An 18,716-nucleotide genomic window follows, 5' to 3' on the forward strand; every position below is an offset into this window, starting at 1 on the left:
TAACCTTTTGTGTTTCTGCGCGAGGCATCGGTGTTTTGCGTTTTCGAAGCACGCAAAGCTGCGGTCAGTTTATGCATTTGAGTATTTTCAAGTCACAAAACTCGCGTTCCTATAATAAAGCATAGCTCTCCCCACACCTCCAAGTGGAATTCATTCACGCGGTGACGCAAATCTAAACTTTATGAAGCGTAAAGAGCTGCACTCTCGAGACGTCCGCCCAACTCAATTGCTGCTTACCAACAGGGGGCGTGGCTGTCTTGTTTTGTAGGCGGGACGCCCGGATCGCGTCCGTCGGATTGGTCTGGCGACGCTCCGTGCCCCGCCCTCTCCCGTTTGCCCGCCCCGGCAGCCGCTCGCTGAGCCCACGTGTGACGCTCGCGATCCCCGTTCGGTGATATTCCTCGAGCTGGGGCTGCAGTGCGTGCGTGCGTGCGTGCTTATGTTTGGAGTTGGTTGGGCTGTGAGCTATGGAAGCGGACGCGAGTCAAGTCACCTCCGGAAGCCCGAACGATTCGCAACACGACCCGGGGTAAGAAGAACAGGACGAGTGCGCGCGCCAGTGTGTGTGTTTGGAGTTTGATTCAGTTGCTCGGGTCCTTGCTCGCGCAGTTCTGCCGGTGTTTGATTGAAAGGTCATTTCTAACGGCCGTCGCGCAACTGGCTCGCTTTTTGTGAGGTATTTACACGGAATTATGGCTGTTTTGACTTCTGGAGTCACTTATACCATGTTTTCTCCTTACAGTAAAATGTTTATCGGTGGCCTCAGCTGGCAAACCTCACCAGGTAAGCGGAATTTATTTGATTTTTGGAGCTGTTTTACCTCACTTACGTTAATACGTCTAATATACGTCTATTATACGTGTATTGTGTGCGAGTGGTGCTGCGCGCGAGGTTATTGTGATTTTCATTCATCTGACATTCACTGACAGCGAGCGAGCGGGCGAGCGACGCGAATAAACTCGAACGAGTCGCGTCGCGTCGCTCGTTCGCCGTGTAGACGCGGTGTAAGTGAAGCCTCTTGTGTCCTTGTGTTTGTGTTCAGACAGCCTTAGAGACTATTTCTGCAAATTCGGGGAGATTAGAGAATGTATGGTGATGCGTGACCCCACCACCAAACGCTCCAGGTAAACACACCTGCTTTTCTGTCTGTCTGTCTGTCTGTCTGTGTTCAGCTTGTGTTGTTATAAGGGCGGATCAAGAACAAGATAGAAAGCTGATCCATAATGAAATTTGACATTGAGTCAGGACTGTACTGTTAGAGAGAGAGAGAGAGAGAGAGAGAGAGAGAGAGAGACATGCAAAGTAAACAGATTTGCAAATTATAAAAGATCTGCAAGTATTATATATTAATTCATATATGTCTGAGCAGATACGTAACAAATGATTGTGTGTTTGTAGTATAGATGTGTACCTTCAATGTACGCTTATGTTTACTGTTACATGTGCACTTTCCTACAAAAAAGATGAAGGTCAGATTTGACGACTTTGAAGTTTAAAGATGACTCGTATACCACATCAGTCCACTATTCTGTCACTAACTTTCAACTCAGAACTGATCTACTGTTAAACCTACCAATGCAATTTGCATTATGTATTTACTGTTTATGACTGCGAAGGTACTTTGAAACACTTGAAATGTCAATAAAGGTGATTTATGCTGTTCGTCTTCATGTAGGTTGGTTTGTGGTGTAGCAATGTGTGGGGGAAGGATTAAGATGAGAGTCTTTAATAATGACCGATTCTCTCAAATAGTCACTTAGAACTATATAAAAGCATTGATACACGTGTACTATCCATAGCTGAATGTATAAGATGAACTATAAGCGCAGGAGTGTGTAGTGTCACTGTTTCTTCTATGGCGTTATCTGCTGACCTTCAGTGTGTTTTTGTTTTGCTCCACAGAGGATTTGGCTTCATCACGTTTACAGATGTTTCCAGTGTAGATAAAGTCTTAGCTCAACCACACCACGAATTAGACTCCAAGACGGTATGTACCGCTTCATAACGTTTGATGCTGCAATTTGTTTTACGTCTGTTTGTGTGCTGCATGTTTGAGTTTCGAGTCGGATGTAAATCCAATATAACGGGAAATTTTGGTGTCGTTCTTTCCCACAGCGTTTTTTAATTTCCTTTTCATCTCTGTTTATTTCCTGCTTCTTTATTAATGTGTTCGTTTTTCTTGTGGGCTTGAGTGGACTGTGAATTACTTGCATATCAGGGCTCAACAATAAGAATGGCCCGCAGCCAGTGTTTGAGTTTTGGGCTTGTTGATGCAACCTTGTGGAGCAAGTGCCTTGTTGCCAGTGCATGTTTCATCCATTGGTCATGCACATGTCTCTATATAACCATCACGGTTACTTTATAGATTTTTTTATCGCACATTTGTCTTGTTTGTGAAGTGGAGAGTAAAAATGCTGGCTTGGCAAATAAACCTTTTACTGGCTCAAGACAAGCAAAAAATCGTATGGTTCAGCCCTCCATATATAGAAGACATAGAAGCAGCCATAGAATTGCATGCTCTGTGTTGAAATGAATGTGGCATCTGTGATAGTGTGTAGACTGACATTCACTCAAGGACTCTGAGCTGAAATGTGTCCTTCCCCTGCTAATCTGGGAAATAACATGAGAGAACTGTTATGAACCCATCTGATCTCATTCTGAGCAGAGACCTTTGGGTTTCCCCTTCCTTTTCCCTCACAGTCACCTAAGACTCACAGGGACATGCACTTTCCACCCACAGGGAGTTGTTGTTTCACTTTGGGTCTTTGTATAATAAACTTACACGCGTTCAGGAAGATTTTAGCTTGAATAACAAAACCAGTTTTTCCCCACTTGGTTAAAGGGACAGTTTACCCCAAAATAAAAGTTCTGTCATCATTTAGTCCCTCTTGAGTTCAATACAGTACACTTTACAATAAATGCATCCTAAATAGTAAAACGAAATATACTTGATAATGTGTATACATCTGTACACTTCTTAAAGGAAAAGTTCACCTCAAAAAGTCTTCATTTAGTCACCATCCGGGATCTGTATACATTTCTTTGTTCTGATGAACAGAGAGAAAGATATTTGGAAGAGTGCTTGTAACCAAACAGAACAAGAACTGTTTGCTTTCGTTCATTTATTTAACACATCTTTTTTTGTGTTCAACAGAACAAAGAAATTAACAAAAAAAAATCCTACTATTGTAGTCTATGGTGGCCAAGAACTTCCAATCTTCCAAATATCTTTCTCTGCGTTCTTCAGAACAAAGAAATGTATACAGATCTCGGATGGTGACGAAATGAAGACTTTTTGGCGTGAACTTTTCCTTTAAGCAGTGTAGAAATGTGTATACAGTATCAAGTATATTATGTTTGACTATTTGGTATGTATTTATTGTTAAGTATACTGTATTGTATACAAAGCATATATAGGTAGTGCTATAATTGCCATTCATAACAGTAATGTATTGTTACATCAGGCATTCTGAAAATGACACTTCTTTGCCGCTCGTTGATTTTTTTTCGTTTGTTTGGTCGTACGAAAAAACAAAAAATGAAATGTCAGACAAACCATGCAGAACACCTGGAGTGACTACGCCGTAAGCTGCCTTCGCTCTTCAGTCTTCTGCGCTCCAGGAACGCTCACGTGTCTGACGCTGTCTGTAAATCTGACGGTAATGAATAATTACGACTGGCAGTGAGGTTTCGGGGCTGTGCAGCGTGTCGCTGAAATCAGATTTCTGTGAGCTTTTTATCGCAGAGGGGGGTTGTTATCTCGTCTCCTGCAATCAGTGCCGAGTTTTGTACAGTGTACAGGAACAGTAAACACTTTGAGTGATGTCTTCTTGAAGAACTCTGGGGAGAAAATACATCTAGGCATATCTGAAAAGTCAGAGGCTGTGTCCCGAAACTCAGTCAGCTGCTTATCTAGACCGCATCGTTAGCAAAGTCCATTTACGGAAGTCGTGCCACTCGGCGGCCATGTTTGCAATGCCTCCGGGCAGCTATTTACATCATAGCAAGTCCACAGTCCTACCTACTCGAATGGGGGAAGGCAAATATTTTTCAAATTGCTGGCAAAATCACAATTAAACCGCATAATTCCGATCAATAATTGAACATGACATGAACTGGATCTAAACTTTGGTTATATTGAAGGTTGCATTCTTTGCCATTCATCGTTACGGCAGTGGCGCATCTTGTTAATATTAATATCTTTGGTTGTTAGGTAGTGTGTATCGTTTAAACAGATTGTTTAAAAGTTAGTGTAGAGATAAAGAAGCTCAGTATCACAGGACTTAAATAAATAGTCAGAAGCGGTCTTTCATCACGTTATTTTATTTAAGTAGGTTTACTGAAGGTCAGATGTGCTTCATATGATCTTTACATACTTAAGATGTACTACTAAATTAAGAACGCATATGTTTACGCTTTATTAATTCATTTTAATTAGAGTGTTTTCTTTTAAAAATTGATCTTAAACTAGGGATTTGCAAAGTTTGATTACAGAATATAGACTTGTATGCACCAGGATAAAAATGTGTTTACTCTACAGATGGGATGTGTTTGCTGCCCTATGACTGTGGGTGAAGTGAAGTGGATCACGAAACCATGTGCAGACCCATATTTAGCTGTGACCACTTGTTATCAGATGACCTAAAATGGATGTTAATGCCAGGTGCAAACAGGGTCACTATTGGAAAAAACACATTAAATTCTCCTGTATTACTGCTGAGTTGGGCAAACCTTGGTAAATGTTTCATCTGATAACAGGCCATCACACACACAAAACGTACAATGTGTGCTCTAGTCTAAATTATATATTGCCCTAATAACTGCTGTCTGCTTTCAATGGGTTTTAAGGGTTTGAAATGATCTGGGATCGCTTGTAAAAATAAGCGTTTTCTGATACAGCCTCAGCGGTAGTAGACGAAGGTCTTGACCCCATAGATGCTGCTCATTCATTTAATAGAGTCTGACCAGACAACTGTTGCAATTGGATGCAGATGATGTTTATTAGGTAGAAATATAATCAGATTTCCATATGAATGTTTTTGTGTCCGTCCGTTCATTTCATTCATCAGGGTGTAGAGAGAATACGAAATTCAAAGCGCAATATTGTTTCTCCTCACACACAGGCTTGTTTTTATGGAATAATTGAGGTTGAATTGGTTAAGCCTCAGGCTAATTGCTAAAACGAATCGCTACATTGAATTCATCACTGAGAAGGTTTCCATACCCAGGTGTTACAAAATCCATCTCTCTAATTGACCTGATTTAAAGAGATAACAATCATGGATCAGTCAATTGGAATTATGGGATAAAAAATGTTTGGTTCAGTAGGCACACCAGTGTGTCATTTCACACCCTAACCCATCATGTTTACTAGTCTAAATGTCCTATATATGATCATTTAACTACTATTCCAACATGCTTGAAAAAGAAAGTGACTCCTTTTCCTTTGAAGAGATCGAAGGGAAAATAGCAGTTCACATCCAAGTCGGTAATGTCCAGGGTGTGCAGCAGTAAGCAGTGTGTGCGTATTATTCAGGAATAGTACGTCTGTAATGATACACACTTACATGCTGCCGAGCCCTCAGGCAAACGTTCAATTCTACGCTGGGAGTTCTGCTCCAATCTAAAGCCCTTGCCTTGCTGAACATGGACAAGTAATTTCCTGCAAGAGGCCAATTTCGATCTGTTTATGTTTTTCCTCATGACTAAGTCTGTCTGGATGAGATTGTTTGAAACTCCCCTTTCTAAGAAGCTTTTTTAAGGCTGAGGCAAGACAGTGTGACATTGGAGCATGAAATAGTTTCTCTGATCATTCTTTCTTTCTGCACACAAAGTTAGCGGTAAGATGGCACAAAAGCTGAAATTAACAAGATGACAAGCCAAAGATGTTGGATCTGATTCATGTCTACATCATCGTTCCATTATGACCCACCCATCCATGCTTATAATTTCAGTGTGATGATTTGAAATACGAGTGTATTGTGATACATTTTGGTCTGCATACGTGTATTAAATTATTCTCCTAAAGCTTTTCTCTCTCTTTTGTGCGCAGATTGATCCTAAGGTTGCCTTTCCTCGACGTGCTCAACCTAAGGTCAGATTTTAAAACTTTTGCTTTGCATCAGATCAGTTACCTGCAAATGTAATGTGGTGTAATTTATGTTTATGTAAATTATATTTCACTTTGTAATAAGCATTAGGCGGTGGGAGGGCCATAATGTTTATGTAGTCAGTCATGGGTGTTCATCTGAAGTGATCTGCCGGGATTTGTGGGTAGTTCTGTGATTAAGTGTCAATGTGTCCGCCCACTTTGTGCTAATGCGTTCTTCCTCCTTACTCTGTAAATTGGTCTGAAGCTCAGACTGTCCGCCCAAGTGCCGTCCACTCTGGCAGATATTTCCTTTTGTCCCAAAAGAAACAAGGATCGATGGTGAATTTTCCTTGATTTTACGTGCCTCATAGATGGGCCTGAATGGGTCTGGTTTCAGTCGGAGGGAATCAGATCCACGTCGCGTCTTCTAGGCCAGTTGGTGTACATTTCCCGAGTTTCTAGACTTTTTATATTTTTATTTTTCAGTTTTGGTCTCTTAACCTTTTTTGTGCAACTTCAAAAACGGCTCAGACGTTTCCACCCCGCAGGTCCCTGGATTCCTGTTGAAACAAAGAAAATACATTTTTGCTCCCAGGCAGCGCTGTTATTTTTTGAACCTCCTTAAACAATATGAACTCCCCTGTGGATGGCAGGTTATGAGAACCGAATTGTCAATTTCAGGTAGACACGAACGGGTTTCTCTCTTTTGTAACCGCATCCTTTCTGTGTGTGTGTTTTATTTTGGTATCACAAAATAAATAAAATAGCTTATTATTGTACTGTTGTTCATTTTTAAAGATAAGAGAAAGCTGAGCTCATCAGTTCAGAAAGAGCTGTATTTACATCAGTGTGAAGTAGAGAACATAGAGGATTTAAGGCAAAGGGATTGAGGCAGACCTACAGGCGTTGCACAAGGGCTTTTTTACATGTAACATTTTTAGACCGCAAGCAATCGGCCCTGTCACGCATCTTGCCTGCATTTGCTGAACATTAGCGGTTGTGTATATTTCTCTGCATGAAGTCTGTGTTTTTTTGCTTTTTCTGTTAAACTAACTGTGCTGTTGGTTATGACTCTGTGGCTATCGAGTGTTATTACCATGTGATTCTAAGACGTGAGCATAAGGAGAAATATTGTGGACATTAAGTGCAACGGATAGCTGAGGTGATTTTAACATTTGACTTATGACCTTCTGCTCCGGTGCCAAGAGTCCTTGATGATGTTACTAGTGATGTCATTTACACTTAATTCATGGTTGGGTTTTTCCCAAACTTCTGTCTCCTCTCAGAATTGAGCTTGTCATTGGTTGCCAAAGTGACCGTTGCCAATCATTTTCCCAGCCAACATTTGTTGCCGCCATTGTGTCACACTGTGATATCACAACAGATCATGGCGTGTCTCAACGTGATTTTAATTGCCACTGGGACTATGGCCTCTTGTGCTGTTAAGAGCTTGAAAGCTTGTTATGGAAATGGAAGCTAGTTATGAGTGTCTTCAGAAGAGGTGACCGTTGTGATAAACTCTTTCCCGTTTGCATTATTAGCATGTGCTCATCATGTTTGAGACATCCCTGATTGTCATAACTTAAATTAGACAGCCGTGCAATTCTGAATAGTTGCATCGCTTTCTGAAGAGATGCGTTTCATATTCATCCCTGGTTTACCAAAGGTTTCTTTTTTTGTGTGATTTAGTAAGTTGTACAGATGTGTTTATACAAATTGACATGTGCTATATCAGGGCTGCATGTTAACTGATTTTGCACATAGCGCTGGTGCTAAAGAGGTTCAAAGTTTTGTAGCACAGGCCAAACAGTTTTAGTGTAAAACGTCTATAGTCATCTTTGTAGTGCAGCTATTGATGTTACACATTAAAAGACAGTAATGTTACAAACGGATAGATAAATTAGGGCCATGATTTCTTGTTTTTCCCAAATTCCCTTTAAATTTTTCTGTGTTCTATGTTTCTCATATTTATATATTTGTCCACATCTAGAAACTCTATTGCGAAAATACTAAATAGTATACCTTAGTATTTACTACAGTAAACTGCAGTAACATTTCTAGCTACTATAGTTTTTTTAACCTTACTTTAGTAAATATTAAAAGTTTACTATAGTGTTGACTTCAGTTATCAATTTACTACGATTACATTTTTTTTATCTGGTTTAAATTAAACAGACTTTACTCGTGCAAATCGTTAATTCGCGTTTGGTGTGAACGCAGCATTAGTTAAGTTTGTTGTAGTTGTTTCAGGATGTTACTTTCAGTTACTGTCTATTTTCACCATCAAAGAATAGATACAAAATGTTAAGTTTTATTTAAGATATATAAAGTTTTTCCTTAGTTTGTTTGGTTAAATGTACTGTTTCACAAATTAACGGGTTCGGAATGCCGTTCCTACTCTTCCGAACAGTGAATTGTTTCTCTTACCTACACACCAGAGGGATTCACACACTTACCCAAACTCAATCTCTTCTTCATCCGTCTACAAAGTAGAAAACGTCCTGAAGTCTAGATACATCCCTCCAGCAACATATTTGGCATGTGTGGGTTTTAGTTGGGAAAAGAAATGCAGTTTAAAATGGTTCTGCAAAACAGACAGGACGTCCATCGACTTTCCACAAAAAAACAATCCGATATCTGGCAAAGGCAGAGAAGATCGTTGGGAGGGAAAAGTCAATCACCGAGCGCTGAGTTGATGGGATCATGGTATTGGGACGCCTCGCTCTCAGCTCACCGTAAAAAAAGATTATAACGTGAACAAACAAGCAGTGGGGGAAGGATGCGGTAGGTTCTGGCCTGTGGAAGAGTGACTTCTGCGGTTTCTTTGCGGATCAGATGGGATATGCTGAAAGAGGAGAATGTGAATGCTGTGGACAAGCTCATTAATCTTGCGAGAGATGTGCTGTGGTGTGGTGGCAAGCGCTCTGCAATAATGCGCTATGGTGCTTTAGGTTCAAATGTGGTTTGCGCCCTTTTCTGATCACGTTGCCCTCTGCTCATTCCCATTATTTCATGCCGTTTCTTGACTGTCTCTATCAATTAAAGGAAAACAATTATATAGACCGGCTTAAAAATGGGAATAAAAGACCGGATACATAAATGTGAGGGTTTATTTTTAAACTTAGCCGACAGAGTTTGCTAAATAATTCAACACCGGTTACTCACTGCCTGAGCAATAACTGCAGTGAATCTTTTTATATTTTCGTTTTTACCTCATCACAAGGTCTTATGTTATAGGTTGTGGGTACATCTGTTAGGGATTTCCACTTGTCTTGAGATGGGATTCAGGGTGTCTAGGAGTAGTTTTAACCAGTGTAACACACCGCCTTTAATTACACAAAAATTGTGTGCTAATGTCAGTATCTATATACATGGGTCAAAGACATTAAGATGTCCCCATCAAAACAAATGTACAAAAAGGATTTTATGTCCATAGAAAGCACCTTAAATGTAAGGAAAATATTTAGAGAATAAAATGTTTAAATTTGGTTGAAATAATGTTACATTGTCATTCACTGTAACAACATGCTTATTCTGACTTGTAAAAGTTAAAATATATAAAAGAATAAGCATGTTACATTTTATTGTGATTTAAATTAGTAAACAATTCTTATTGAAAAATGTGCAAAACCTAGGATTGTGGCAAATAAAAAAATAAAAAACAACTAATTAGCATTTGGGGTGAAAGTGATTAGTCTTTTATTATGTCATGAATAGATTTTTGTTGTAAATATGCCTGACAAGATTGTTTCACTGAATGACATTTTGTGGGCGTCTTATGTAAATCAGGGGAAAATGTATGATGTTACTTTTTTGCTCAGAAAAAAATGCAATAAACAGAAAACGTTTACATGTTGTTAACTAACAATTTAAAACATTCATGAAACACAAACAGAACCAATTGTTTTGTAAATTGTTCGTAAAGTCATTCAACAAATTCTTCACATTTTCGGATTCATGAAAATGATTGTATTTTCAAAATGTTAGTTGGTACGAAAGAAATGTACATCTGCTCCATGCCAAGTGTAAATGGTGTGTTAAACCACACATCTACGGAATAACGCGAAGTGGCTCCAAAATGTTCTCAAGCGCCACCATCTGGGCGTTTTCAGAAGAGCACCAGTTAATATTATTTTAGGGTAAAAGGCTAAAGTGGACACAGTTTAATGGATTCATTTATTGGAAAGCATATTGCCTATTCGTCTCTTATGCATTTATGCTATATAATATAGCCAAACCAGAGAATGAAGTCCAGAGGATTCCAGCATTCCTATATCCGTTATTTGCGTAGCTGTAATTCATAGGTTGGGATTATGCTAGTTGTAAATAATCGTGCATGCGCGCCCTGTTCAGGAATTGGTGCAACTTGGAATTCTGTAACATACACACGTTTTACCATGAAATCTGACCGTTGTGAAGTATTTGTGAATCCCGAGGAAAGTGTTCAGGAAGGTCTGTTTGACGTGCAAATTACTCTGAATTTACTCGTATATCTACGAATCTTTCATGAATGAGACCCATTATTTTTACGCTTAAACCCTTTTTCGTCTTTGACCCACAAAGCCACAGACAAAATCATGGGACCATTCCAAATTTCCATTTAATCATCTTTTCTACCGTAGATGTTCAGTGTTTGTTGAATTTGGACAAAATCAAAGCTCAGGAGTGACATTGCTGTCATCAAACAGCAATTTGAAAGACTGACAGCATGACAAGACAAATGAAAACTGTGATACAAATCAAGGTTATCACATGTTTCTGAGCATGGAGACATTTTTGTAAATGTGAACTTGTTTTCTTTGCAGTTTTTGAGGTCTGAAATAATACAGTGCATCCTTTGTCATTTTGACCTGTTTCTCCAGTTTTCATTTACTGCAGATAAATGGAAATAGCTAAATTTGGCAAAAATATTGTTAGTTATTCACAGAAGGAAACAAAATGAATTTTTTACCTGAAAACAAATTCAGAAAAACTTAAACTAATATTGAAATGCTCTCCTAATTGAATTTTGTATTTGTTTGTTACGTATTTACTATCTGTAAATTTGCAAGTCTGCAGAACTTAATCATTACAAAAACCATGAAAAAATGGCAGACTCCTTGAGCATGTAGTAGTCAGGCTGTTTTACATCAGTGTTGGAAGAAGTTTGTCCTCTTATTTAACAGATATCTTAAAAGTATACTGTTGTGTTGTTTCTCTGTTCCAGTATGCCGCCTCCTTCTCTATTTTTCTGGTGCGGCAGAAACAGAGAACTGCAGCATCTTATTGAAGGCCTGTCTTCTGATGCTTTGTTGAAAACAGGTGTGGGATGAATCTAGAGCAGATAAAAGTGAAGGACAGTTATGAGTTCTCACTCTCATTCAGGCATGTAATACTACTGCTGTAATGCTGAGAGAGCGAGAGGAGAGCTAGTGTGATAAAGTGCCGGCGTACTCGGAACTAGGCTGAATTATATCTGACCAACAGAGTCCACCAACATTTACATGCGATGTAAAATCATCAAACTAGAGAGAGAGAGAGAGAGGGAGAGAGAGAGAGAGAGAGAGAGAGAGAGAGAGATGATTTGCTGTTTTAGTTGGAGACCCTCTCTCGCTCATTTTCTGTCTCTTCTTTTCTCACTCTTGTTTTTATTTCAGCAGTCATCTACTCCTCCTCTGGTGTGATCTTGCTGGGGGCCTTTTCATCTAGCACGCTTGTGTGTGCGTGTCAGTCTGTTGTGCTATTTTAGTAGAGATGTATTTTGGGTCTGTCTGAACGTGACTCTTATATACATGTCTCTCTCGCCTTGTGAAGTGTCTGTAAGTGCTCTTCTGATGCAGCTATCTAAAGGCATCGGCACAGGAAGTGCAGTCCTCACACTGGGAATGTTTTTTTTTCATAGGAACAACCGCTCACGTTCGATAGCCCACTCGGGCTGGATAGATGAGCTCATAGACACCCTGAGGAAGTCATTGTGCTCTTTCTAAGAAGCCATATCGTGCAGAGTGTCTGTCTGGGAGTTTAATATCTCTGGGAAAGACTTCCACTGTGGCTTGTGGTTCGAGTTGTTTAGAAACCCACTACGCCCCACACGGCATGGAAAGAGGAAGCGCCTCGGAACAACAGAGTTTTAGAGCAATTACATCCCGATCAATAGAGAGAGAGCAGCAATAACAGGATATTTCCACAACAGCGGGAGGGCACACAGAGAGAAGCTGATATCCGGCTGCTGGATTTGGGTTTATTAGATGGAGACGGGGGGTTTAAGCCAAGATTTTGTCCAGTACACAGCTGCTCGATCAGCCCAGATCAAGGTGATGGGCCACAGGACTGAACAAACAACATCACTCACATTTCTTTCTCGTTCGTTCTCTGTGGTTTTGTTTTCCCATCGCTGTAGACTAGAGGGATTTCTGTTGGGTTTATGGCTTTTTCTGTGCTGCGAGAGACAGGAGCAGATCGCAGGCTGCCGTGGGCAGAACCACATGGTGATTGTCTTTGACAAGTTCCCTGTCATTCCCCAAAATCCGAAAGAGTCATTGCAGCGTTCGCAGATCTCATTGTCTCTCAGACGGGAAGAGGTGCAAAGATCATGATTTTGTCTGTTAATCTAATGTGGTAATCTGTACCACATTAGTTCTTATTCCGTTCTGTCTTGTTTCAGGTCTGAGGGAGCATTGCTGTGAGATTTCTGTGGAAATGCAACTTCATCTTTCACGGAAGGAAAGATGCTCCAAAGTGTAGTCATGGCCTAAAAAGTATTGAATATACTAAAACCACTCACCTTTGTAAATCTTAAATGAATTGTTTTCAAGATTAAAACTCTATATTTGGAGTAATTTGAAGGAGTTCACACGTCGTGTTTGTTTTTCTCTTTTAATTGGATGTTAAATGAATAACACTGTTATTGGTCTGGCGTCAATAAATGTATACAAAGCCACGTCTGTGCTTTCAGGCGTCAACGGAAACTTTCTCCAATCTGTTCGGTAGCCGGCCCGCTGTTAAAATCTTTGCTCTCTTTAAACAAAGAGCGAGATTGTTTTTTTCTCCTGCCTGTTTGCCGCTCAGGCAGAAGTGCCGCCTTAATTAAATCAGTTTGACTTACGGATTAATTAGACTGGCTGGACATTTGCTCATTCGGTCCCGGGAGAATCGGAGAACGGAGGCTTTGTGATCGATGGGGAATCAGGTCATCTCCAGCCCTCTGTAAACTCGGAGTCGCTGCTCATACTTTTCACTCTGTGTGTTTAACAGGTTTTGGCTGCAAATCAATGCAAATCCATGAATGGCAATGACTGTCATTTTGCCTGTTTTCCGCCTTTGTAGCCAGTTTAGCTGTATTGAGGGTTTCAGTAGAGATTAAAGCGGTGTCGATTTTGCGGCCCGCAGTGTAGACAGCTTTGTCGATTAAGATAGAGGCGTTCGAAATTTCAGCATATTGCTATTAACTTGTGGTGTCATGTCATGTTGTATTTTATAATATAGGAATACCTGCTTTACTCTTTTATAAATATTTTATTTATACTGTGTGTGTGGTGACATCAAACATACAAATAAATATTAACACACAAACGCGAAAACACAGAAAGAAATGTGCACGTTTAGGAAAAGTGAAGTGAAAGCAGTCTAATAAGATCTAGGTGTCATAAGCGCTAACTGTAGACCACAGATATGAACCTCAGATAAGTTCAGGATGTCTGTGGAGAAAGACAATGAGACTTAAGGAGAGTTGAGGAGCAGAGTTGAGGTTAGGAGAGTTGCCAAGCAGAAGACTGGTTTAGTCACAGAAGACATCTGTGTCCTCAGGTTGATAGGATGAGAGTTCTGGAGTAAAACTACCCACACACACACACACACATAATTAGTCCTGTGTGTTTGTGTTCTGCATAACATGGCAGGGATTCTTTTATTATTCCAGGAATCAAGGTTGATCTATAGCTATGTGCACATTATTAAACATGCAGACTGTCGACAGAAAAGACATGAAGTCTAGTCTGGTCTGCCTGCTTGGATAGGAACAGACTGTCTGACCGACATATTTTCATGTGATGTTAAGGGAAAGGGAAATCTGAAATGGTATCACTAAAAAACACAGGCGTGGAAAAACTCATTTGAATAATAGCAAAGCAATTTTTGTGATTGGCTGTACAGAAGAAACGTCTTTGAAATCAAACCGAAAAATGCTGATTATTTCACAGACATAATTGAAAAACAAAGCAGAATTTACATTTCTAGTGCTTCAAACAAAACTCTGAATATCTTTCTAAAAATGAAACGTCATTGATCTGGCTTACTTGAGTCCTGTCCATAAGTGCTGTATTTACTGATAACTTGCAAACATGACTTTGTTTCCAGGACTAGTACTAACCTGGGTACCATAACTGAAAGTATAGATTTCAGCATATCTAGTCTGGGCTTGCTCGTCTTTTTGCCAGTGCTTTTCAGCATTGTGTGCAGTATGTATCAGACGGCCTCTGAATGTACTGTGGGCGGTCTGTGGGCATGCTGTCTGAGACTGAGACTGCCTTTAATAATCTTTCTTTCTCTGAACTAGCGTAGGAAGTGTTTGTTTGCTCATAGGTTGATTTTACTCTTTGTTCCAGAGTCATTTTTATTAATCATATGATGTAACCGTGAAAAACTTGCTTTTTAAAAAGAGCAATAAAGGATTAGATAACACGCAGGCAGGCAGAAGTCTGATTCATCCGTGTGTGTGCTGTTTGCTGGTTTTCAGGGCGAACGTGAGATTGCAGTCCTCTGTGAGGGGATCTATTGATTCTGCTGCCCAGTTCTGTCATGGCTGTGTTTAGATCTGTGTGCGTTTGTGTGTGTGTGTGTTTTCAATTGATTCTGGTAATTGTTTTATATGCTGTGTGTGGTGTTTGTAAATTATTTTTGCTAGTTGTATCTTTCCTGTATGTTCTTTTGCATCTCCCTGTATGTACAAAACATGTTTTTAAGTAATACTTTTCTCCATCTTCTCTCTCAATGGGTCTATCCATCTCTCTGTCTTCCTGCGTATCTGATGTATAGTGCTGAGAAAACTTTGCAGGTGCTGAGACGTCACTTTAGCCTGAGCTTGTGTTAAGCTCTTTTTTGGAGACTATATCACGCACACACATTCACGCACACACATACACACCACACACCTCTGTTTTTGTGCTTCGTGGAAAACACAACAGTTTTGTTAGTAGACGAGTCTACATCTGCACTTGTCAGCTGTGTGTTTGTGGTGAGGCATCTGCACAAGTAATTACACCAGCAAAACAGAGAGAGAGAGAGAGAGAGAGAGAGAGAGCTTTGTCTCCATCTTTCTGTGACTTCCACAGCTAAAACTCCTGAGTTATAAGCACTTTTTAAACAAGCACTGCAGTAAAACGGGATGATGTCTATGTGCGCGTGAAAGAAACTGTCATTTCAGTGTGTGGATGTCATTTTTGTTCCTGCTTTTTTTAGACGTTTTTTTTTGTCCGTTCGCCTGGTTTATTTTGATAATTTATGTTTTTCGTCTCTCTGTGGGTAGGCAGAATCAGACGTTGTGTTGGGCCTCCTCCTGTGTGATTGAGTTTTCACTCATTCTATTTTTTCCCTCTATTGTCTGTCTGTCTCTCTCTCTTTGGACTGTCAGTCTCACTGCTGCTGTCACTGTCTCTCTGCCTGTCAGTCCAAGTTCCAGCTCCATTCTCATACATCTTTCTTTTTCTCTTGATTTTTCAGGAAGGAGTTATAGACCCAACACAGATGTTAAAGGCGCTTATATGGGCCCATTGACATTGGAGTAGACGTGTTTTTAAATTAAGGATGACAGGTTCTATTTTGTGGGGCTTTGGTGGAGATGTCAGTGATGTAAAGAGTTTTGTAAATTATAGATGATTTATATTTAATTGGTTTATTCTAAATGTAGCCTTGGTTTTGATTTCGATTGTTCAACAAATAAAACGTAAAAGTCTCTCCAGAGATAATCCAAAGAGACTGATCAGTCAATGCTGTAGACTTTCAGCAGTCTTTTGTACATTTATATTTAGGCATTTGGCAGATGCTTTTATCCAAAGCGACTTACATAGCATTATCCTGTACATTTGACATAGGTATCTGCAATCCCCTGAGATCGAACCCACAACCTTGCGTTGTTAACACAATGCTCTTACCACTGAGCTACAGGAATACTTTTGTTTTGAAATAAGCACAATTTTACTCATTGCCAACAGCCATGAAAAAAATGAATAGAGTCAGTCTTCCCTCTTTAGGTCGATTAGAATCCATGAGGATTACAGCTAAACAACAATTAAAATCGTAATGTCATCAAACGATTTAATGAATTGCTACTCATACCTGCCAATTATATAAAACACACATGTAATTACAATGGGAAATCCGTCCGAATGCTGTTTGTCTAATGAAGGACGTCTGAATGTCATTGTTTAATTTCATGTGTTGTATTAGTTTTGTTTGACTCCGCTCAGGGCAGCAGACACCAACCGCACTAAATAGCTGCTGCTTTGATTTTTGCACGTTTCTGCCGACACCAGGACTGTGATATTTCCTCTTAGTAATTTATAAAAGCGTGCTGTCTTCTGAGAGGGATTTAATGTCATTATTTTGTTGGATCTGGGCTCAGTCCATTGAGAATCACTAATTCAAAGCAGCTTCAAGAAGCCACAGCTCTCGGACACATTGGACGTGCCAGAGCTGGATGTGTTCCGCGGTGAAACACGGATGTGTCTCGCAGACATACTCCTGCCTGTGTACAGAGGCATGACCCAATATCTTGCAATAAAGCAGCCAGACACCCTGTTGCACTCTTCTGTGTTCGGTTGCTTTATCTCTCTATTTAACGCTAATGCACGGTATAGGGCATGTCTCTCTCTCACAGCACCGTCTTGTACCCTTACACATAGGACGGGGAATGCGCTCTGCTATAACACCGCGGTCAAAGTTCAAAATAGTTTGACTTTTGCCGCTGTGCTCTGTGACAACTTCTCCCGCGGCCAATAGAAACAACTATAGGATTTACTTAAATTTTTTTGTGTACATTTGCGCAAGTTTTGCACACAATGTTTAAGTAAAATGTAAATCTGTAAAAATACAGTGTTAACTAAGACCACGTACAAATGTAAATAACATAATAGAGAAGATATATTATTTATTCAAGTAAATGAGGGTAATATTAATATGAGACATACGGGCATACTTTCTGATCTCAGCACTGTCTGTCTCTCTCTCTTTTCTGCTATCCATCGCGTCTCTCTCTCCTGATTTCAGTCCGGTCCTTCTCTCAGCACTCTTGATCTCTCCCTGCTTATATTTGGCCTGTCTCTCTCTCTCATCTTGCTCTGTTCCCTTGAACCTATACAGTTTCCTAAAACAACAAGTAAAGCAAACCCAACCAGTCTTCCTGAGGTTTTCCAGCTTTTTTTTTGGCTGTCAGGAGAAGAGATTCCGTCGAGTGCTGTATAATCTGACCCTGTTTGGTTTTGTTTGGCTGTAATATTAAAATTAAAATCATGTCAGGGAATATAAATGGCTCTCAGCTGGATTGTAGCACCAGAGGTGACCGCTTACGTTTGCTTTCCTTGCAGTTTCGTGTCCTAATTTATCGTCTTTCTCTTCTTCACCTGCCCTGCGATAATATAAGACGAACCAACACCGGCTTTGTTTATTCGGCCGCGCTTTTTGACTGCTGCTCGTCGTTCTGTTTGAATCCAAACTGCAGTGATATGAGAAGGTCTCAGGGTTCTTTCTCTCTCAATCTCCTTCCTTACAGAGCCTGTAACCACTGTGCCTATGGCTTCTCTGTTTTTATGACTTCAAACGCTGATTTTTATGTACTAATGCCTCTAAGTGTTGGCTTCAGTCTAGATCACACTCACAAAAGATTCCCAGTTTCAGGCAGCTGTTGTGTGGAGATAGCAAACCACTCTTGGACATAAAAGGGTTTTCGAAATGGTTTGAAGACAAATGAAAATAGGTTGCGGGGAGCTTCAGGTACATTCTGTTTTTTAGGCAGTTGAGCGGACGGATCGGTACTCCTGTCTTTTGTGAGGAGAGCGAGTTGGTGGTCAGCCCAGATGGCGGCTTGCTTTCTTCTCTTCGCTAGCTCTTTGCTCAGCCCAGCTCGGCTGTCTCTGATCCCTTAACAGCCAGTTGTCGTATTTGACTGGATCAAAGTGACGAAGAGCCCTTGAAGTTGGTCAGGATACACAGTGCTGCCCAGACAGCCAGTACAGACCAAGTGTGTCATACATACGGATGCTCTTTAAATAGATATTTGCGTTTTTTTTTTGTTAAAATGGGCTTCTACAGTTGCCTTTGGGAGGAGGGTGATGGTGTAAAAAAGTGTGTGTGTGTGATGGCGTCCCTGTACCGGTCGGATCAGAGCGCCGGAAGCTAATGGAATTCTCCACTTCAAAGCAGGGTCTACTTTCCAATCAGTTCTACACGGAAAGATTAAAGCCGACCCACATTCATCAGTCCTGATTAGACCAGCACCGTGATCCAGATGCTCATCCTGACCGGCCGGCCGAGAGAATCGTTTTCTTTGGCCACCGGAGAGGGCAGAGGTCACGTAGCTGTCTTTCTTTCCGCTCCACTTCCTTAGCCTTAAAGTTTTTGAGGAAGTTGTGTCGTTTTGGGCTTTTTTATGGCA

General features: G+C 40.4%; 1 protein-coding gene across 3 annotated transcripts in view; it reads left to right on the plus strand.

Annotated features, from left to right (window-relative positions):
- Positions 1–364: 364 nt before the first annotated feature.
- The window catches only part of msi2a (musashi RNA-binding protein 2a), a 111,226-nt gene continuing 92,874 nt past the window's right edge, over positions 365–18,716 (plus strand). Inside the window, exons 1-5 of one of the 3 annotated variants that reach the window (XM_079449134.1) lie at positions 365–529; positions 743–783; positions 1,043–1,124; positions 1,903–1,987; positions 6,053–6,094. In XM_079449134.1, coding sequence (XP_079305260.1) covers positions 468–529; positions 743–783; positions 1,043–1,124; positions 1,903–1,987; positions 6,053–6,094 — 312 coding nt within the window. In that variant the 5' untranslated portion in view covers positions 365–467. Of the gene's footprint in view, positions 677–742; positions 784–1,042; positions 1,125–1,902; positions 1,988–6,052; positions 6,095–18,716 lie in introns of all 3 variants that reach the window. The other 2 variants (XM_079449133.1, XM_079449135.1) reach the window with 2 other exon arrangements.

The sequence above is a fragment of the Barbatula barbatula genome (genome assembly GCF_947034865.1).
Source record: "Barbatula barbatula genome assembly, chromosome: 24".
NCBI classification, from domain to species: domain Eukaryota; kingdom Metazoa; phylum Chordata; class Actinopteri; order Cypriniformes; family Nemacheilidae; genus Barbatula; species Barbatula barbatula.